The sequence below is a fragment of the Amblyraja radiata genome, chromosome 15 (assembly GCF_010909765.2).
Source record: "Amblyraja radiata isolate CabotCenter1 chromosome 15, sAmbRad1.1.pri, whole genome shotgun sequence".
In the NCBI taxonomy this organism is placed as follows: Eukaryota; Metazoa; Chordata; class Chondrichthyes; order Rajiformes; family Rajidae; genus Amblyraja; species Amblyraja radiata.
This window is the reverse complement of record NC_045970.1, coordinates 14,596,984-14,619,409: the sequence shown is the minus strand read 5'-3', so window position 1 is coordinate 14,619,409 and position 22,426 is coordinate 14,596,984. Positions and strand designations below refer to the sequence as shown.

Sequence of the window (22,426 nt, the reverse complement as noted above, 5' to 3'; positions counted from 1 at the left end):
AAAGTATTCTTTCAGACGGATGCCGATATTCTCGGTACTGAGTGTTATATTCTTTTTCAGCGGATATAATTTCAACTGTTGAATTCAACTACTCTGGAGATCTACTGGCGACTGGTGATAAAGGCGGCAGAGTTGTTATATTTCAACGGGAGCAAGAGGTTGGTAAATATATGGTGTAATAGAGATGCTTTTTTATAGACTAGTTTAAAATTCATCTGGGCAGACAAAACGTTTGGGTTGCATTGGGACCTTGACATGACATTTGAGTGCTGGATATCGGTTCACTCTTCATAATTGTTACCACTCAGTACAGGTGCACAACCTTTTATCCGAAGATCCAAATAACGAAAACCTCCGAATAGCGGCCATTTATTTCGGTCCTTGAAGAAAGGTCCTTGAAAACGTTCACTGAGGGCGGCCCGCAGAGGTGACAGCGGAACCTCCGGTCGGTCCTCGAAGAAAGGGGAACTAAATCCCCATTCATAAAAGAGAAGGTGAGGGTATATTGCGCGGGAGGGTTAATAATTGACAATATGCTGCTGCCTGCCCGCTGAGTTAAAAAGTTCCCACGGTAGACTCACGATATACAGTGTATCGTGAGTCTTACGTGGGAACTTTTTAACTCAGCGGGGCAGGCAGCAGCAGATTGTCGCTCCCTTCAGTTTCACCCCACCTACACCCCTCTGCTTCCCGGCCATGTGTGTGACCCCTTCCCTCCCCTCTCCAGCTCCCCGCCCATTGCACCGGCGCGGGGGCTTTGCACTGTCTTCAAGTCGGCGATGCCAGCAGGACCAAAGATCTTATAGCTCCGCTATAGGATATTTGAGCAGGACCGTGCCAGTCACCGGAGACGTCAGGACCAACGGGACACCGACCCCCAGGCCCACCGCAAGCACAGAGATCCCAGAGACCCACAGCCAACAGCAGCCCAGCCCCGTTCCAACTCCAGAGGAAAACTGCAAACTGGCCGGAGACGTCAGGACCACCAGAAGCCGTTCCCCGAGCTGCGCCCCCTCATCGGGACACCGACCCCCAGGCCCACTGCAAGCACGGAGATCCCAGAGACCCACAGCCAACAGCAGCCCAGCCCAGCCCCGCTCCAACTACAGAGGAACCTGGGTTGCGGATGACGGGGCGCAGCTCGGGGCGTCGTAGGGGCCCATCGGGGAGCGGGTTCCTGTTGGTCCTGACGTCTCCGGCCACCTGCCATCCTCCGGGAACTGTACCGCCCTTGCAGAAGAGTGGGGTTGTTTGCAGTTGCAGAGGGAGGGGGCAAGGGCTGTACAGTTCACAGTCTCAGCTCCTGTCCAGGGGGGTGGCCGGAGACGTCAGGCCCAACGGGACACCGACCCCCAGGCCCACTGCAAGCACGGAGATCCCAGAGACCCACAGCCAGCAGCAACTCCAGCCCAGCCCCGCTCCAACTCCAGAGGAACACGTAGGGGCAGAAGCTGATGGTGTGCAAGGTACGTCTTGTTCTTGGGGTGGCGGATGAGGGGGCGCAGCTCGGGCTGTGGGCAAACAGCCACTTGTCGCCGTAGCGGCCCATCGGGGAGCGGATTCCTCTGGAGTTGGAGGGGGAGGGGGGTATTGTGCTGTTTGATCGCCGCCTGCTATCCCAGGGACAGGGAGACACAGCGGCTTTTTAGACTGGTGGGCAATCACTTCCAAAGTTCTGCCCACACAGTCAGTACACCTCTCCTACACTGCATTTCATACAGACATTTATCCTGCTAGAAAAAACTACATTGAAGACGCAAACTCGCGACCGAGTAACTGCCGGGATCAAGGCGCAAACTCGCGACCTTGCGGATACGAGCCGAGCACTCTACCACTGAGCCAGCCATTAAAATCTACGCAAAAAAAATTCCATTCCGAAGACCGACAAATTCTGAATTACGAAAAGTGTCTGGTCCCAAGGCTTTCGGATAAAAGGTTGTGCACCTGTAGTATAATATTTGACTATTATTTACTGGCACCTATCTTGATTAATTTGCATACATTTGCATATCGACCCAAAACGTCACCCATTCCTTCTCTCCAGAGATGCTGCCTGTCCCACTTAGTTACTCCAGCATTTTGTGTTTACCTTTCCTTTAAATTTCGTCATTGTAAACCTTTACATGTAGGTTGATTTATTTCTCATTAGCTTGCATTTTATGGTCAATGATTAAACAATGTTCTTTAATTTTGAAGACATTTGCCCAGAAAGATCTCGCAATTTGTGTTGCATTGACTTCAAATTTTTCAATGTCGGTAATCGTCAATGATTCAATTGTCTAAGGAATTAGTCCCATTTGGACTGAGATCAACAATGATATCAAGCTGGCCCAGAGATCAAGCACATTGAATAATTAATTCACAGTCAGCAACCCAGAGGCTAGAAGTTGGAATTTATAACACACATTTTCAGAATTTTGCAGAATGTAATATAAAGATTGGAACCATCATTTGAGGTAAAGATAGAAGCAAAAATAATGTTTAGCAATTTCTTTTAATATATATATTTTTTTAAACTACTATTGTGGTAGAGCATAAAAATTCAGGATATTTTATATTGAGCACACTTCATAAATGCATGACAATTTTGTCAGTTCAGTGATTTCTGAAGATTATGTTGGTAAAGTGAAAACGGCACTCTAGATGGAGGAGAAACTTCTATGGTTTATATTTAACTCAGTGAATTTTTTAAGTTGCTTCAATTTTTCAAAGATACGTTGATGGTTTTGAATAATGGGTATCAAGATTAATATATACAGAGATTTCTACCATTAATATTGTTCTGTTGAAGATGTATTAAGCATGTAAATACAAGTTTAATACATTAAGTTACAGCATAATTTCCTGTTTGTTTTGCAGAATAAAAGCAGACCCCACCATAGAGGAGAATACAATGTTTACAGTACATTTCAGAGTCATGAACCAGAGTTTGATTATTTGAAAAGTCTAGAAATTGAGGAAAAAATTAATAAAATCAGATGGTTACCCCAACAGAATGCTGCTCATTTCTTACTGTCTACAAATGGTGAGTTCAAATTCCATTATCTACAGTGCCCTCCATAATGTTTGGGACAACGACCCATCATTTATTTATTTGCCTCTGTACTGCATAATTTGAGATTTGTAATGGAAAACATCACATGTGGTTAAAGTGCACATTATCAGATTTTAATAAAGACCATTTTTATACATTTTGGTTTCACCAAGTATAAATTACAGCAGTGTTTATACATTATGTAGACATTTAGCAGTATGTTTGGAATCATTGTCTTGCAGTAGAATGAACCACCGGCTAATGAGTTTTAAGGCATTTGTTTGAACTTGAGCAGATGGAATCTGTCTGTACCAATCAGAATTCATTATGCTACTACCATCAGCAGTTGTATTAATGAAGATAAGTGAGCCAGTACCTTCAGCCACCATAAGTGCCCAGGCCACAGCACCCCCACCACCGTGTTTCACAGATGAGGTGGTATGCTTTGGATCTTGGGCAGTTCCTTCTTTCCTCCATATATTGCTTTTGCCATCACTCTGATATAAATTAATCTTCATCTCATGGGCAGCAATTTCTCCTGTTAATTACACTCTGGTGATCTTACTATGAAAATGTGCGCAAATACCATGTGATAATATGATCCCGCCTCTGACAATACCCATGTGTAGAAAGGTCATTTGGACATCATTAGTCCTTGGAATTCCACTCCGAACAAGATTTGATATTCTAAACATTTAATTCCATTACACTTATTTTGTTTTGCGTTATGGAAGATCACTTTTCTTCCTGCTCAGAGTAATCTTTTTCAGATCACTTTGCATCACTCCATAAATACATTTGGGGCTTATAGATTTGAATTCTGACCTGACCTAACTTCTGTTGGGTGCACGGACTAATGTCACTCCCTGTGCAACAACCCTTTTAGATTGGGTAAAGTTGGACTACTTCATCCCAGGACTACCCCTTGTTGTACACTCCTAGAAAAACGTCTTCCCACTGGTGTCTAAGATTGCCAGATGAACTTTTGATCCCTCAAGACAACTTTACTTGCCCACACTACAGTGATTTATTTATACACCTCCCTCTCCTCGCCTTACTTCCTCCCAGACCCAGGGTGGCACAGTGGCAGCAGTAGAGTTGTTGCCTCACAATGCCAGAGACTCTGGTTCGACCCTTGACTACAGGTGCTGTCTGTACGGAATTTGTACGTTCTCTCTGAGACAGCAAGGGTTTTCTCCGGATGCTCCAGTTTCCTCCCACACAGGAAAGACATACAGGATAATTGGCTTCGATAAAATTGTACTTTGTCCCCAGTGTGCAGGATAGTGCTGGTGTACGGGGTGATCACTGGTCAGCGTGGACTTGGAGTGCTGACAGGCCTATTTCTGCACTGTATCTCTAAGTCTAAAAGTAAATCTGCTGCGTCCTAGTCAATGTCCCGATCTTCCTTTCTGCCCCCATCCATCACCATGCTGATGTCCAAATTTGATTACTCTTTCCCTCCCCAATATGGCTTGCACATAGCAATCATTTCAAACCGAGATTTAAATGGACTATCAAGCAGCATATTTTTAATGTTGAAAATGTGCATTTGGGCCACAACTTTGCACCAATTTGGAAGGAGGGAGTGCAGTTTGGTTTGGAGATATAGCGTGGAAACAGGCCCTTCGCCCACCGAGTCTGACTAAATGCAGGGAAAACTAAAGCCAGGTTCTTCACCAGATTCTGTGCTCCACATCCACTGACACTCTTTTTTAGCAACCGCGCCGACCAGCGATCCTCGCACATTAGCACTATCCTACACCCACTAGGGACAATTTACATTTATACCAAGCCAATTAACCTACAAAACTATACGTCTTTGGAGTGTGGGAGAAAATCGAAGATCTCGGAGAAACCCCACTCCGTACAAACAGCACCCATAGTCTGTCAAACAGCACCAGAAGCCTTGGATGAACCACGAGATCCACATCAGAAGACCAGATCTCGGGCATTCAAGTCTGGTGATGCAGAGGTCTATAAAAAGTCCAGATATGACCATGACCAGGCCATCAAAAAGGCCAAAAGGGGCTTCTGCTCTGAGTTGGAGGATGAGGCGGATGTTCGGCAACTGTGGCAAGGCTCGAATGCCATCACCTCCTACAAGGCGAAATCGGGAGGCAGCTCAAACAACAGCGAAGCATCACTCCCTGACGAGCTCAATGCATTCTACGCACGCTTTGATAGGGAAAACACTGATGTGCCTTCCCGAGCCCCCATTTGCCCTGATGGTATTACAATCACAGTCACAGAGGCCGACGTCAGAAGATCCTTCAGGGGGGTGAACCCTTGGAAAACGCCTGGACCTGGTATACCCGGTCAAGTTCTCAAAACCTGTGCAGACCAACTGGCGGGAGATTTTGCAGACATTTTCAACCTTTCACTTCTTATGTTCCCACTGCTTTAAGAGGGCATCCATAATACCGGTGCCCAAGAAGAGTAAGGTGACGTGCCTAAATGAATATCGACCAGTGGCACTAACGTCTCTGGTGATGAAGTGCTTTGAGAGGTTGGCTATGGCGCATATCAACTCCTACCTTGACGAGAACCTCGACCCACTACAGTTCGCCTACCGCCACAACAGGTCAACAGAGGATGCAATCTCACTGACTCTCCACTCCGCATAGTACCACTTGGACAATAAAAACACTTATGTCAGGCTGTTATTTATAGACTACAGCTCGGCGTTTGATACCATCATTCCCTCCAAGCTGGTTACCAAGCTCACGGAACTTGGTCTCTGCGCATCCCTCTGCAATTGGATCCTCGACTTCCTCATCCACAGACCACAGTCAATTCGAATTGGCAGAAACACTTCATCCTCAATAACAATCAGTATGGGAGCACCTCAAGGCTGCGTGCTCAGCCCCCTGCTTTACTCGCTCCATAACCATGATTGCGTAGCCGGACATAGTGCGAACTCCATCATTAAGTTCGCCGACGACACCACTGTTGTTGGACGAATCAAAGATGGTGATAAGTCAGAATATCAAAGTGAGATCAACCGATTGACCAAATGGTGCCAGCACAACAACCTGGCTCTCAACATCAGTAAAACCAAGGAACTGATTGTGGACTTTGGTAGGGGAAGGATTCCTCGGTGTGCATATTTCCGAAGATCTTTCCTGGAGCCAGCACACTGATGCAATTCTAAAGAAAGCAAATAAGCGACTCTACTTCCTGAGAAGATTACGGAGATTCGGCATGTCAGAGAGGATTCTTCTGAACTTCTACAGGCGCACAGTAGAGAGAATACTGACTGGTTGCAACGTGGCCTGGTTCGGCAACTTGAACGTCCAGACGTGGAAAAGACGACAAAAAGTTGTGACCACTGCCCAGTCCATCACCGGCTTTGACCTCCCCACCATTGAAGGGATCTATCGAAGTCGCTGCCTCAAAAAGGCAGCCAACATCATCAAAGACCCACAACATCCTAGCCACACTCATTTCACCACTGCCATCGGGAAGAAGGTACAGGAGCCTGAAAACTGTAACGTCCAGGTTCAGGAACAGCTTCTTCCCTACAGCCATCAGGCTATTAAACACAACAACAAATAAGCTCTGAACTACAACAGATTATTATTAATATTGCTCTATATCTGTTATTTATTGAGTATGTGTATACACTGATTTATTTTTTTCTACTCCCGTTGTGTACTATGTTTACATATTCTGTTGTGCTGCAGCAAGTTGCTGTGGTTTTTACTTAGCTTACCAATTCATCTTGCTTCCATGGAGGAATTATATTGACCTTTCAAATTTGGGTGTTTGGCCCCAAGGTAATGGTTTAGAAAGTTCTGTGGCATTGCTGCTCAAAATTGACCCTTGCACCACATACATGCTGAGGTTAAGTACACTCTATTTCCCTGCTTTAAAAAATCTCATACTTTATATGTGAAGCCTTATATTTTATGTTGTGCGCCAAATGCTTCCTCATTATTTTCCCAACATTTTGTTTTTATTAATAACTCATCACTTGTCTCATCTTTGTTGTTTCCTGAAACATTTCCTTGTTCCAAAAAAATGATCCAGCTGTATCGGCTTTAACAAAGCCGAGCATGGGAAAATTAATATCCTTTTTTAAACCTGCTGATTTTTGCTGCTATTAGTTTCAATTGAAAACTATATACAAATGAAGTTTTAAAAGGAAAACGAAGGTGGGTTGGGTCAGAGTGTAAACTCATGTAAGTTGTTTGGGGTTTTGTGACATGGTCCTTCGCTCGGAATTCAGATTTTATTTTCAAATCTCTACTCACTTGGACCGGCATGGGTCTATGAACTAGTTGTTGAGAAATACTAATTTAGCAGTAGATGCACTGGAATATTTAGGTTGATGCTTTTAAAGAATTGAAGAGAGAGCATTTTGCCTATGTACATAGAATTGAAGAGAGAGCATTTTGCCTATGTACATAGATAGAGGACGCATCATTCCATTGTCAAGTATGACTCCTCAGGGTTTGTTCTCCATACTATTTTCATGTGTACTTTGACTAAATTTGACTACATTCAGTTATTTGAAGATAGTCACAGGATCAAAAAGCTAAAACTTGCAATTTGAGAAGAGAATCTTTTTCAATGCTTTAAGATATCCTGAATATCCCAACGTGCTTTATATGGAAATGTTTTTGAAGTTTAATGATTGTTAAAATATAAGTAATGGTGGCGAAATTGCACAGAAGGCTACAATCTGATAACTATCATGACATTTTTGGATTTGAGTGAATGTCTAAGAATTTTTCCAATGATTCAAATCCAAATGCTCTAGAAGTAAGTAATTCCAAAGAATATAATCTTTATGGTTTAACTTGTGACTTCCAGATAAAACTATTAAATTGTGGAAGATAAGTGAAAGGGACAAACGAGCAGAAGGCTATAATTTGAAGGAAGAAGATGGAAGATTTAGGGATCCTGTCAGAATTACCACTCTGCGGGTATGAAATGCTAATATGTTTGATCTGACTTACGGTCATCAATTTGTGTGGGTATTGGCATATGATTTTGATAGGTTTGCATGGGTTATTCAGAGAGATAGTTCCACTTAGTAAGAACTTTTAATTATTTCTGGATTACCACAATTTAATTGATTCTGGCTGAATTAAACATTTTTTAGTGAGCTGATTTGTTAATAAGTTAATTTAAGAGCCATATCAGGGTTGTTCACTGGACCTAAATGATGAATATTTAAATATATCAATCCCATGTGCCAATAGTCTGCTTTGATCAATGAACAATATTTCAAATGGTTGAGTACTACATTCAAATTGTGTTTTGTACACTAGTAAATGTTAAGGTGTTCCTTAATTTAACCTGTGTATAAATTAAATGAATTTAATATTGAAACTGTTTCTGTTTGAGAATATTCAGGGTATATTTGGGAAATTATTGAAGCCTACGATTCTGATGCTAATGGGGACATTATACACTTGTTTTTCAAACCTTTCTTTCCCTCACAGACAGTCATTAAATTTTAAAAGTAGGTTAAACAATTGGTATTGTTTTCATTTGGAAATATATCTTGGTGGTTAATGTGAATAGCTCAATAAAAGCTTATGGGATATTAGCCAAGAAAATAAGTCCCTGTGTCCAGAGCATCTGTGTATTATCTCGGATGCTATAACCGGCCACCACTGGGGCATGCGCTCGGGATTTTATCAAAGTATTTCATATTTTGTTATATACTTTGCTAATTCTACATGTAAACCAGGTTAACGAAGGAATATTTTTTTATTTGACTGTTAACAACAATAAAACTGATTTGCTTTTCATAATCTGTAAATAAATGTTTAGATAAGCTAAAAATATTTGTTTTCAAACAAATCTAACTGAGATATTATATTCTTCATATTCTAATCAATTGTTATACTTTTCTTATGGTATTCTAGAAAAATAATTCATAATTCAGTAGTTCAATAGAAAACACAACTCAAGGAACCCCGAGTAGCTGGGTTGAGAAAAATCTTGTAAATATTTGAGTACTTAGTGACTAAATGAAAGATAAAATTCTCTTTTAGAAAATGCTTTTATTTTAACTTGACAGGTACCAGTACTGAAACCTATGGACTTGATGGTAGAAGCAAGTCCCCGAAGAGTATTTGCAAATGCGCACACATATCACATTAACTCAATTTCAGTAAATAGTGACTATGAAACCTACCTTTCATCAGATGATCTTAGAATTAACTTGTGGCATTTAGAAATTACAGATAGAAGTTTTAGTATCCTTTTTTCAAACTGTTTCTATTCCAGTATATTGTGATGTCTGTTTTAGTGCTGTCTATAAAATATTCTTTCACCCAGACCAATGCAAATTTTTATTTTTTTTTAGCTGAAGGAAATTAGTATTGTTCTTCTCTTTTACGGATTTGTAAATACTGATGCATCTGCTGTTGCAACAGCAGCTTCCATTTGAGTGTTAGCGCTTTTAAATAGACCAACTTCAGGGCAAATGAGGTTAGCAAAACTTGATTCTTCTGCAAATAAATAACGACAATAAAAACAGTTGTTATTCAAACCAGAATGGTGGAAAATTTCACTGCAGATGAAATTTGCCTGTTACACTATTGATTTAACTTGACCGAGTTTTACACCAGAGAAAATTTGTTGGTGAAATGGAAAATAGGGTCAAAATATGAGATGATTTTGATAAAGGCTCGGGTTAACTCAAATTAAAGTGCACATTTTTTTGGATATGTGTAAACAGATTTTGTGCCCAATATATTCATAGTACCATAAATATTCAGAAAAGCCATTGTCCAAAATTCATGCAACATTCAAAACACAAGAAACTGCAGATGCTGGATGGAAGCTCGAACAAACAAAAGGTTGGTCAGACAGCACCTGTGGAGGGAATGGACAGACAATGTTTTGAGTTGGGACCCTTCTTCTGAAGAAGTTTCTCCAGACATTATTTTTGTCTGATGTAGTTTTCCACATTAACTATTTGATCCTTACCACAGAGATGATGCAAAGGCAAGCATTTTAATTTTAGTTGTGTATTATGGTAATAATGTGCTTAAAGATCAGATTCCCTTTCTTAAAATTATGAATTATTTTGTATCCTTGTACTTTAGAATACATCTGACCATGTACAATAGTTGATCTAAATTGGTAATTTTATTCTCTTCCTATCTTCCTTACATTTTGTTATACATTTGGACAGACTTTATTTTTATTGTAAACCATTAATATACAATTTTAGCATGTTAAAATGTACATGCAACTGTTTCCATGTTTAATCATAAAATTGTCCTTAACAAACTGCTAAAGACATTGTAGACATTAAACCTGCCAACATGGAAGAGCTGACAGAAGTTATTACAGCAGCAGAATGTCATCCTCATCAGTGCAATGTGTTTGCCTATAGTAGTAGTAAAGGAACAATAAGACTCTGTGATATGCGGGCTGGTGCCCTCTGCGACAAGCATTCAAAATGTAAGTATACACTATTACTTGGAATGTTGCATATATCAAGTTATTAATCAACAGTAATCTCTGAATTTATCGTGTTTTAATTGAGATTTGCCAACTTTTTTTTTCATCCAAACAAAACAAATTATTTAAGTTACTATGACTACACCTGATAATTTGCTTCTTCTGATTTTTCTTCCATGTGGTCAATAAATGAAAGATTTAAGTTTCTTATTTTAAAACAAACACAATGGATTTACAGATATTCAATGTATATATTTTTTTTTAAGAAAACCTACCAGAAGAAACCCAAAATATATTCCCATAGGAAGAGAGTTAAATATCAAAGTCTCATCTGCCCAAACATGGCCTGCCTCTAATTACTAACATTCTGACATTTGCAGCCTCCCCTCTCAGTTTTACTATTTGAATGTAGCTGTCTTGACCTGTCCCACTGTGGTACTCCAGCATTTTGTGTCTATCTTCTGTGGTATTCATAGTTGGAAATGTGCTATATTTATATCCCTGGGTATAAGGACTGATATTTGATTGATAGCACATCCTAATATGTACATAGCTAAATATTCTAAATATCTAAAGGTCATTAGCCACATCTATCAGATACTCATATGAACATATTATTTGTAAAACACAGCCAATTTATTTCTGATTTATAATATGCCAATTTTGTAACAATCTTGCGCATGTTGTGGATTTTGGGGTAGGGATGGAAATGGACAATATACCCATTGATCATTCACTATGAGTGATACAACCCCCAGAAGCAACTTGCATGCGGCAATGAACAGATAATTGTGAATATTAATCCTTACTACCTGACTTGCACTAAAATTGCAAAATAAGTGATTAGGAGATCAAGACAATCCTTGTAGCAAAGGCTATTAATTCCCGTCAGATCCTAGGAAATTGTTATAACTAAGTATATTTAACCATCTGGATCATAATTAAATGTGCCGTGGAAATCTATAATCAAACCCTGCAAATTGAAATAGCAGAATCACAGATTGCTAGGGAAATATCTTAGCGTATTGCAAGTGGCAATTCTTTGTATGACAGGCAGGGAAGCAGTTGTTGGGAAGAGACCGAACCCCAGAGCAACCAGGAGAAGTTTTCCATGAATAAGAGATCATGGAATAAATGGTTAATTAAGAATTTGTGTAATCTGTATGAGATTTCAGCAAGCTTTCGCTGGTGAAACTTTCAACTATACACCCCTGTGATCTTCAAAGGTCCTTGTGGTAATCTATTCTGATCTGAGCAGTATTATCCTATGCAACATCTCAAAAGTCCCATTTTATTGTCTTTCTTCCCATTGATAAAACCTGACCATGACAATTGTTGCAGATCCACAACTGCTTATATACTGCCAATTTTCTGTGTATATATCATCATGCTTTACATTTCTGATCCTTGTACTCTTAAATCTATTATTTTAACATACTCCTATGGTTTACATCTGTTGTTGATTGCATCCTTGGTTGAAAGTGCTACTTTGCTTCCTTGAACAGTTATGATCACAGGTTATGGAACCAACCTAATTATGCACTTTTTTTGCGCTCGTGAACAGTTGGTAAGGTGCGATTGTAGATAAGCTAATAAATGTAATTACTTAAATAGATGGCTTATTTATTGGTACCAGTTGCAGTTGTACATTTTTAGAATTGGCATTAAACAAACTTTATGACACCTGTGAGAATGTCAATGATTTATCTGTTTTGAAATCTGAGAACAGTGTGTTCTATGCCAGACTTTTGCAGATAACACTCTTTTCGAATACAGTAACTTTAGTTGAAAAGCACATGCAAAATACTAGAATCCTTATCAGAAAAAATGGGGAAGTTTCCTTTTCTGGAGGATCTGGAACTAACGTTCATAGTCTCAACACAAGAGATACATATTTATCACAGAGATGTGGAGGACTATGAACGTTGGGATTTCACACACCAGATGCTCAGCTTTTGAGAATATACAGGATGAAGTTCAGAAGATTTTTGGATACTAAAGAGCTTTAGGATGGTCTGAGAGTGAAGTGGAGGATGATGGTCATTCATTATCTTATCAAATGGTAAAGTTGGTTTGGAAGCTTCTACTTGTCACAGTATTTATTCGTTCAATATTCGTGCTCTTCTTCAAGATGCTGTTTTAAATAGAAGTAATTATGCAAGGTTGTCCAGCATTGCTGATCTTCATTTGTTTATTCCTGGGATATGGTTCATGCTCACAAGCCCAGCATTTGGGGCCTATTCTTAGTGATTTCTTAAGGTGATGGTAAGCCAAACAGTTCTTGAACTGCTGCAGCACTTAATGTGATCTGAAACAGCATTATGGCGATGGAGCTCCTAAAATAATTAAGGAATGCCAATCTTTCCAAGTTAGGACTGGATACAATAGTGGTGTTTAAGGGGCTTTTAGCTAGGCACATGGATAGGCAGGGAATGGAGGGATATGGATCATGTGTAGGCAGACGAGATTTAGTTTTACTTGCCATTATGTTCACCAAAGACATTGTAGGGCAAAGGGCCTGTTCCTGTTTGGTATTTTTCTATGCTCTATGTGTGTAACTAGAGGGAATGTGTAGGTGTTTGTGTGTGCCTACTGCCCTCATGTTTCATGGAAGAAGAGGTTGAGAGGCACCTTTTTATTGTAGATGATGCACAGTGCTGCAGTGGCGTGCTAATGATGGAGGAAATAAATGGCTAGGTTTATGGATAGAGAGCCAATCAAGCAGACTGCTTTTCCCTGGATGGTATGGAGTGTTTGATTGTTGCATTCAGCTAAGCAAACGGTGAGCATTCCACCATACTTCTGATTTGCTGCAAAATACCCACATTCTGTTTGCTCTTATAGCAACAATATTTAAGTTACTACATTCTTCCTACAAAAGTGATTAATTGACTGATCAGATAGAGATGTCTAACCTCTGTTAATATTTTGCATCTAGTTTTTGAAGAACCAGAAGATCCAAGCAGTAGATCATTTTTCTCTGAAATCATCTCCTCAATTTCTGATGTGAAGTTCAGCCATAATGGGCGGTACATGATGACAAGAGACTATTTATCTGTCAAGGTGTGGGATGTTAATATGGAAACTAGACCAGTGGAAACGTACCAGGCGAGTATTTTAGACTGTTGATAATGCTTTTACTTCAAAATTATTTTTTCTTTAATAATTCTGATCATTGATTTGTGGTTTGTTTTGATGCTTCATATTTCCAGGTTCATGAATATTTGCGGAGCAAGTTATGTTCTTTGTACGAGAATGACTGCATCTTTGACAAGTTTGAGTGTTGTTGGAATGGTTCAGACAGGTAATGTAGTATTTATTGACGTGGCTGTTTACAGCCAATTCAGTTGTAATCTAGTACCTAAGTAACATTTCATATCCCAGATTATTATTGAAAAAACTATGCTCACACTTCAGTGCATTTCATGGGAGTGCTTTGTTGTTCAAACCTCTTCCCAATTATATGAATTAATAAACTTGGACTCTTGCGGTTCTGGCTCATGTACTATATATTCAGTGAAAGATAAAAATGTCTGTGTGACTCACCATTCCACTTTTGCCCATTATCACAACAAAAACTGACCATTTACCTCATAACTGTTGGTATATGCTTTGCCTTCAGTGGCTGCTGTTTGCATTAGCAAGTTTGCATTTGGACAGTTCCACTTGTCCAATTTTTCAGAAATGTTATAAATGGGGATCCTTTTCAAATCCTAACCTGATGCAGACTAGAAGGTTTTATTTGGTAACAATTCCCTCTTCTGTTGCTAAGCTTACTATGTACAGTACTTTGGTTCTATGTTTATCGCTGTGATTATGTTATAGTGGTGTGTTCCTTTTATTGTATACTATGATAGAATTCATTTATACCTAGAGGGGAAACAGTGTTAGACACCTTATTTTATATCTTCTTCTTTATTATATGATTGTACCTGGTTAACATTGGGTTTGCTAATCATGTGAAACTAGCAAAAAAAACAGCATCATACAAGTGTTTCCAGATTTGGAATTGTACTACAGCTGAGTAAGTACTCCGGACACTTTTCCTTACTGCAAGTAGAGCTCGGCCATACAGTGCTGTATGATTCAAATTCCACCAAACAATTAATAAAGGTTTTATTATAGGCAAAAAAAATACTCACTGAATGGTAATGAAGTGATTCCTTGTATGTGAATACTTGGCCAATAAACGTATTCATTCATTCCCTATATAGAATGAAAAGAAAAGGCAAGTGAAAAATTGATACTTCATACGTCACTTGAAGTATGAAGTATTTAATTTTGCATGTTATTGATATGATGGTAACATTCCTCGCTGCGTTTCATTAATTGTATGCTGCTTGATTTTATGGGATGTCATAGGGAACATTAGTAACGGCATATCTTTTCATAATGCCATCAATATTTGTCATAACACCTGACATCAGGAAATAGATTTGGATCTGCAGTAATTTTTTCTGAATGTCATGTACTTATAAAATTTTGTTTGCCGTGACACTAGTTTATTTTGTTTTATAAACAGTGCTATTATGACCGGCTCCTACAACAACTTCTTCCGAATGTTTGACAGAAATACCAAACGTGACATCACTCTTGAGGCATCTCGAGAAAGCAGTAAACCGCGTGCCATCTTGAAGCCACGTAAGGTTTGCACAGGCGGAAAAAGGAAGAAAGATGAAATTAGTGTTGATAGTCTGGACTTCAACAAGAAGATTCTGCATACAGCTTGGCATCATAAAGAGAACATCATAGCTGTTGCTGCAACTAATAATTTGTATATATTCCAGGACAAAATAAATTAAAACTGGCTTGTTTTATGCCAAGGCATTCAAACTTGGTTCAGTCCAGCCATTCTTTTCCAGGAATAGAGATCTGGTCCTCCAAAATTAATCTATTTGATGAATTAATGTCCTGGTACAGCTACAGAAGTAACAATTACCCATTTGTTCATTCAATCGTGAGATGCATTTCTGCCTTCAGTCAGGGTGTTACTATCATCAACTATATCTATAGATGTGAGAAACCAACTGGGAGAAAACTGGAAAGACAGTGCTGGGCGTGAGACTATCTCTCCAATCATGATTTAATCAAGACTGAACTTTCCACAATGACAAAAGACCACAGTGAATCACAAGGCATAGTTTAATGTCTGTGTAACCTATTCTTCCTGTATATTTTCGCCTTTTGAACAAGAGTTAGACTTGTTTATGCCTGTAAACATTCCTCCTCTGGCCTCACTCCTTTTGGTTCAAGTTCCTAAATATGAACTTTAATGGGCTTTGAGCAGGTTCGGCAGATGTTTTCTTCCACAGAACATTTTACTCATCAACTACCTATAACCATACCACATAGGGTAAAAAGAGTTAATAAATTAAAAGAAAAAAGAAAGAATGTGTTTTTAAATCTGAAATTATGGATGTAGATTTGTGATTTTTTTTGCAATATGTCCTGGAAAATATAGTTTGAAGTAACTGAACTTAACATTGTTTAATAATTATGTTACACTTTCTCAGCACATCAGAATAAGTGGCATTATGGTATGACATTAGAAATCTGATTTGTATCATATTTCACAGAACCAATAACTGAAAAATCTAACAAAATGTTGTAATGGAAAAAAAGTTATATTTTTATAGTCTTCAGAAAATCATTCAGTTTTTTTGTTTCTTTCTTTATCTGGATAACCAATTCAACCAGAACTGGAAAAGTTAAGCAAGTTCCCTTAGATTTTTTGCAAACAACAGTATATAAAAGTGCTTCCTTAAGCTTTTGATGTTGCTGGAAATTGGCAGTAATTCTATACCTCATCGTGTATCTAAATTTCAGATTTTTCATTGCATTGTGCGAATAATGACATGTATATTTATCCCTTTCAGTTTTTCAGAGAATGCTAACTACTCTTTTGCATCCACAATGTTAAACAAAAGTTATCACATTCACAATATAACTATATTTATTCTGTCTGCCATGCTTTCTACTTCTAGATTCTGTGTGTTCTGTATTCTCTTTCGCGTGCGTACAAATACACACAATTTTAAAGCATATTTTGGTAACAGAAATCATCAAATGTTTATTGCCTTCAGTTCTCCCTTCATATCAAAACCTGAGATAAATAAAGTTTGCATAACTTGCATTGGCATAGTTGTGAATTTTCATGCATCATGCATTTTCATAAATCTCCTGTATGTAAGGTTGTGCTCACACAGTCGGTATACTTAAAATGTCTTTTCAAACCCTTTACCACTTTCTCCCCCAGTAAGTGCTAGCCGTGACTCAGTGGATATCACTCTGGGCTTCGAATCATAGATGGTTGGTTTAAGTTTCACTTTAGAAACACCTGCACAAATATGTAGACTTGCATTCCATTGTAATTGCTGAGTTGCAAAAAGTCCACTGCACTTTCGAAGACCTAATTGATTACCTTTGTCCTAGGTTTTAGCATCCATAAAACAGTATCTGGTCACATCACTGCTGCTTGCAATAGCTTCCTTTGTGCAAACCGGTTGTCACATTTCCTATAAAAAGTTGTTGTACTTCAAAATGAAGGAGTAAATTGTCGTAAAATTCTGAAAGGTACCATTATAAATGTGAGCCTTTTTTTTAATTTTCCAAGACCCCAAAGAAGCTGCTCACACAGTGATAGTTTTATTGATGATAGTTGCTTGGGATATATTAAAAATCAACTTTGGTCAAGTATTTTAAAACTTTAATTTCTGTTGAAATGTTTTTCAAGGTGTGGAACATTTAATGGTCCAAAGTAATTTTCTTGCAAAGACTTTTGGCATTAGTGGTTATGCATGAAAGTGGAAGGGTGATTATGATAAATTACAATGTTATTGAGAGCAATAATAATTTCAACGGTTCCTGTCATATTTTATATGAAGTGCACAGAAAGCTGTATAAATCAATGTTGTAATGATCTTACCGTCTACAAATTAAAGTTTATAATATGTCCTTGCAGCTTCCAATGTGTTCTAACAATGTGAAAGTGCTTTGAAAATATAAATAGGAACAATGTATTGCAGATGTAAATGAGCTGTAATGATATACTCAATTTAAATTGTGCTTTGTTTTAGCACATTTAAGCATTAGGTTTAACCTGGTGCCAAAACAATTTCAAGTGTGCTTTTTTAACAAAAAAAGTATATTGCATGTGCCTTTTTATTTCTCTTTTTAATATATGCACAATTATTTAATACAATTTGTGTAAAATCTGTTTTAGATTTTAAGTTGTAAATGATGAAGTTCTAAGTAAATGGATACTTTATAAAACTGTGGACCACAACATTTTGTGGAAGTAATTAGTGTGTAGATTCAAAGTGGAATTAAAAATATGGGAAACGAGATGCAAAATCACTTTTCTTCTTGAATATTGTATTGACTTTGGCTTTCTTTTCAGGTTGCTAGATTAAATCTCTCATGTTAATTACCATCAATTCACATGATTTAATTTAAATTTCATTACTTGTCAAATAAACCCTTTAATCTGGTCTATTTGTTCATATGTACAGTGTCCTCCGTAATGTTTGGGACAAAGACCCTTTATTTATTTGCCTCTGTACTCCACAATTTAAGATTTGTAATAGAGAAAAATCACATGTGGTTGAAGTGTGCATTGTCAGATTTTATTAAAGGTCACTTTTTGCATTTTGGTTTCACCATGTAGAAATTATAGCTGTGTTCATACATAGTCCCCCCCCCATTTCAGGGCACCATAATGTTTTGGACACATGGCATCACAGGTGTTTGTAATTGCTCAGGTGTGTTTAATTGCCTCCTTAATGCAGGTTCAAGAGAGCTCTCAGCACCTCGTCTTTCCTCCAGTCTTTCCATCACCTTTGGAAACTTTTATTGCTGTTTATCAACATGAGGACCAAAGTTGTGCCAATGAAAGTTAAAGAAGCCATTATGAGACTGAGAAATATCACTACAACTGTTAGAGACATCAGCCAAAGCCTAGGCTTACCAAAATCAACTGTTTGGAATATCATTAAGAGGAAAGAGAGCACTGGTGAGCTTACTAATCGCAAATGGACTGGCAAGCCAAGGCAGATCTCCACAGCTGATGACAGAAGAATTCTCTCTAATAAAGAAAAATCCCCAAGCATCTGTCTGACAGATCAGAAACACTCTTCAGGAGTCGGGTGTGGATTTGTCAATGACCACTTTCCGCAGAAGACTTCATGAACAGAAATACAGAGACTACACTGCAAGATGCAAACCACTGGTTAGCCGCAACAATAGGATGGCCAGGTTCCAGTTTGCCAAGAAGTACTTAAAAGAGCAACCACAGTTCTGGAAAAAGGTCTTGTGGGCAGATGAGACGAAGATTAACATATCAGAGTGATGGCAAGAGAAAATTATAGAGGAGAGAAGGAATTGCCCAAGATCCAAAGCATACCACTTCATCTGTGAAAGACGGTGGTGGGGGTGTTATGACCTGGGCATGTATGGCTGCTGAAGGTACTGACTCACTTATCTTCATTGATGATACAACTGCTGATGGTAGTAACATAATGAATTCTGAAGTGTATGGCCACATCCTCTCTGCTCAAGTTCAAACAAATTGTCTCGAAACTCATTAGCCGGTGCTTCATTCTACAGCATGACAATGATCCCAAACATACTGGTAAAGCAACAAAGGAGTTTTTCAAAGCTAAAAAATGTTCAATTCTTGAGTGGCCAAGTCAATCACCCGATCTGAACCCAATTGAGCATGCCTTTTATATGCTGAAGAGAAAACTGAAGAGCACTAACCCCCAAAACAAGCATAAGCTAAAGATGGCTGTAATACAGGCCTGGCAGAGCATCACCAGAGAAGACACCCAACAACAGGTGATGTCTATGAATCGCAGACTTCAAGCAATCATTGCATGCAAAGGGTATGCAACAAAATACTAAACATGACTACTTTCATTTACATGACATTGCTGTTTCCCAAACATTATGGTGCCCTGAAAATGGGGGGGGGGGGGGGGGGGGGTGCTATGTATAAACACTGCTGTAGTTTCTATATGGTGAAACCAAAATGTATAAAAATGTCTTTTATTAAAATCTGACGATGTGCACTTTAACCACATGTGATTTTTTTTCTATTACAAATCTCACATTGTGGAGTACAGAGGCAAATAAATAAATGATGGGTCTTTGTCCAAAATATTATGGAGGGCACTGTAGTGTATCAGTTTCAGGATGTGGAGGCCAAGAAAATTCAATTTAGATCTGTGATTTGTTTGTGCACCTTGTGTGTCATCGTTTATTAGGAAAAAATAAGCATTCAGGCGTATCCAACTGTTCTATCCATCTTTTCTATTGTACTTCATTTATGTGTAATCTTTAATGGTTCTTTTGAGGTATTTTCTACATTCTCATGAAGGAGGTGATATTGGATCTCTTGATGAGCATTAAAGTGGATAAATCCCAGGTATCGGATGGGAAGTATATCAGCTTATTGAGAGGTGGTGCTCCTCGGGGACCAGTGCTGGGACATCTGATTCTGATATGGATGTAAATTACTTGGATGTAGATGGGTTAGTTATTAACATTTGCCGACTACACCAAATTTAATGGTTGCAGACGGTTATGAAGGCTGTCATAGGATACACCGGGATATAGATTAGGTCCAGAGATGGCAGATAGACTTTAATCCGAGCAAGTGTGAAGTAATGCACTTTAGGAAATCAAATATAAGGAGAAATTATACAGTTAATAGCAAGAACATTCACAGTGTTGATGTACAGAGGGATATTGAGGTCAAAATCCATAGCTCCCTGCAAGTGGCAACACAAGTACAAATAGTGGTAAAGAAGACATATCATGTGTTTGTGTGTCATCATCAGTCAGGCCATTGTGTGCACGAGTCAGGAAGTCATTTTGTAGACATAATAATTTGGTTAGATTACATTTGGAGTATTGTGTGCAGTTCTCGCCACCCCATTACAGGAAGGATGTGGAAGCAATGCAGAAGACGTTTACCAGATTGATTCATGGACTAGAGGGTATTAACTACCCGTGGCACATAGAAACATAGAAATTAGGTGCAGGAGTAGGCCACTCGGCCCTTCGAGCCTGCACCGCCATTCAATATGATCATGGCTGATCATCCAACTCAGTATCCCGTACCTGCCTTCTCTCCATACCCTCTGATCCCCTTAGCCACAAGGGCCACATCTAACTCCCTCTTAAATATAGCCAATGAACTGGCCTCGACTACCCTCTGTGGCAGGGAGTTCCAGAGATTCGCCACTCTGTGTGAAAAAAGTTCTTCTCATCTCGGTTTTAAAGGATTTCCCCCTTATCCTTAAGCTGTGACCCCTTGTCCTGGACTTCCCCAACATCGGGAGCAATCTTCCTGCATCTAGCCTGTCCAACCCCTTAAGAATTTTGTAAGTGAGGCAGTAGCACAACCGGTAGTGCCGCTGCCTCAGCTCCAAAGAGCCGGGTCTGATCCTGACTTTAGGGCACTATCTGAGGAGTTTGTGCATTCTTCATATGACCGTGTGTGTTTCCTCCCACATACCAAATAAGTGCGGGTTTGTAGGTTAATTGGACTTTGCAAATTGCCCCTAGTGTGTAGAGAGCAGATCTCAAAGTGGGATAGCGTAGAACTCGTTTGGACGTGTGATTGATGGTCATCTGTGAGCAGAAGGGCCTGTTTCCATGCTGTATCTCAAAAAAGCTGCAAGGAGAAGTTGGACAAACTTAGATTTTTTTCTCTAGATCGTTGAGTTTGAGGGGAGACCTGATAGGAGTATAGAAAATTATGAGAGGCATGGATAGGGTAGACTAAGAACCTTTTTTTCTCAATGTAGAAATGTCAAAGACTCGGGGGCATAGCTTTAAGGTGAGAGTGCCAAGGTTAAAGGAGATGTACAGGGCCAGTTTTTTTTTTACACAGGGGTGGCTGCCAGGGGTGGTGGTGGTGGATGCAGATACAACAGTGGCATTTAAGAAGCTTTTAGACAGCCACGGATACGCAGAGAATGGAGAGATATGGATCACGTGAAGGCAGAGGAAATTAGTTTAATTTGGCCCACAATGTCTGTGCCAAATGATACAAAAGGTCTGGGGTACACAAAATTGCTGGGGAAACTCAGCGGGTGCAGCAGCATCTATGGAGCGAAGGAAATAGGCGACGTTTCGGGCCGAAACCCTTCTTCAGACGGGTTTCGGCCCGAAACGTCGCCTATTTCCTTCGCTCCATAGATGCTGCTGCACCCGCTGAGTTTCCCCAGCAATTTTGTGTACCTTCGATACAAAAGGTCTGTTCCTGTTCTGTACTGTTCTACGTGTAAAGGAACTGCAGATGCTGGTTTTCACCAAAGATAGACACAAAATGCTAGAGTAACTCAGCGGGTCAGGTAGCATCTCTAGAAAAGGAATTGGTGATTTGGGTCGAGACCCTTCTTCAGACTCACAAACGTCATCTATTTTTCACCAGAGATGCTGCCTGACTGTACTGTTCTATGTTCTATACTCTGTGGTCAGTGTGTTAACATATTAAACGATACTCAAATTGTTTTGATCATACTTCCCATCTCTGGATCTTTGAAGTAAATAAATATTGCAACGGCACTAAAAGTTCTTCAATCATTATTGACAAACGAAAATCCAGTCAGCAGAACACATGAATTGTAGTAATGTGTTTAGGTTCAATAAAAAATAGTTAAGAAAAATGTCTCGAACTACAGCATAATAAATTTAAGGCCATTAATCCTTTGTATACTTCCTATTACTTACCTCCTGTGTGGTTATCTTAATATATTTGGCAAAAGTCCCAGACCTTGCTGCCAGCATAAAACCACCTTCACTCCTGCATGGAAAGTACAAACTTACCTTTTGTGGATACTTTTACCAACTTGCACACTCAAACTGACCCAATTCTCAACAGAGATACTCTGTCTATGCACATTCAAACCCAATGAGATAAAAAGCCTAAAAAATGCAACACACCCAGCCGTT

General features: G+C 39.2%; 1 protein-coding gene across 4 annotated transcripts in view; it reads left to right on the top strand.

Moving 5' to 3' along the window:
- Positions 1–17,818, top strand: part of ppp2r2d (protein phosphatase 2 regulatory subunit Bdelta) — a 62,271-nt gene extending 44,453 nt beyond the window's left edge. For 3 of the 4 annotated variants that reach the window (XM_033033661.1, XM_033033662.1, XM_033033660.1), the window contains 8 exons: positions 61–158; positions 2,860–3,025; positions 7,853–7,965; positions 9,072–9,249; positions 10,301–10,465; positions 13,404–13,573; positions 13,678–13,769; positions 14,988–15,345. In XM_033033661.1, the coding sequence (XP_032889552.1) occupies positions 61–158; positions 2,860–3,025; positions 7,853–7,965; positions 9,072–9,249; positions 10,301–10,465; positions 13,404–13,573; positions 13,678–13,769; positions 14,988–15,267 (1,262 nt within the window). In that variant the 3' untranslated portion in view covers positions 15,268–15,345. Of the gene's footprint in view, positions 1–60; positions 159–2,859; positions 3,026–7,852; positions 7,966–9,071; positions 9,250–10,300; positions 10,466–13,403; positions 13,574–13,677; positions 13,770–14,987 lie in introns of all 4 variants that reach the window. The other variant, XM_033033659.1, reaches the window with a different exon arrangement.
- The last annotated feature ends 4,608 nt before the right edge of the window (positions 17,819–22,426 follow it).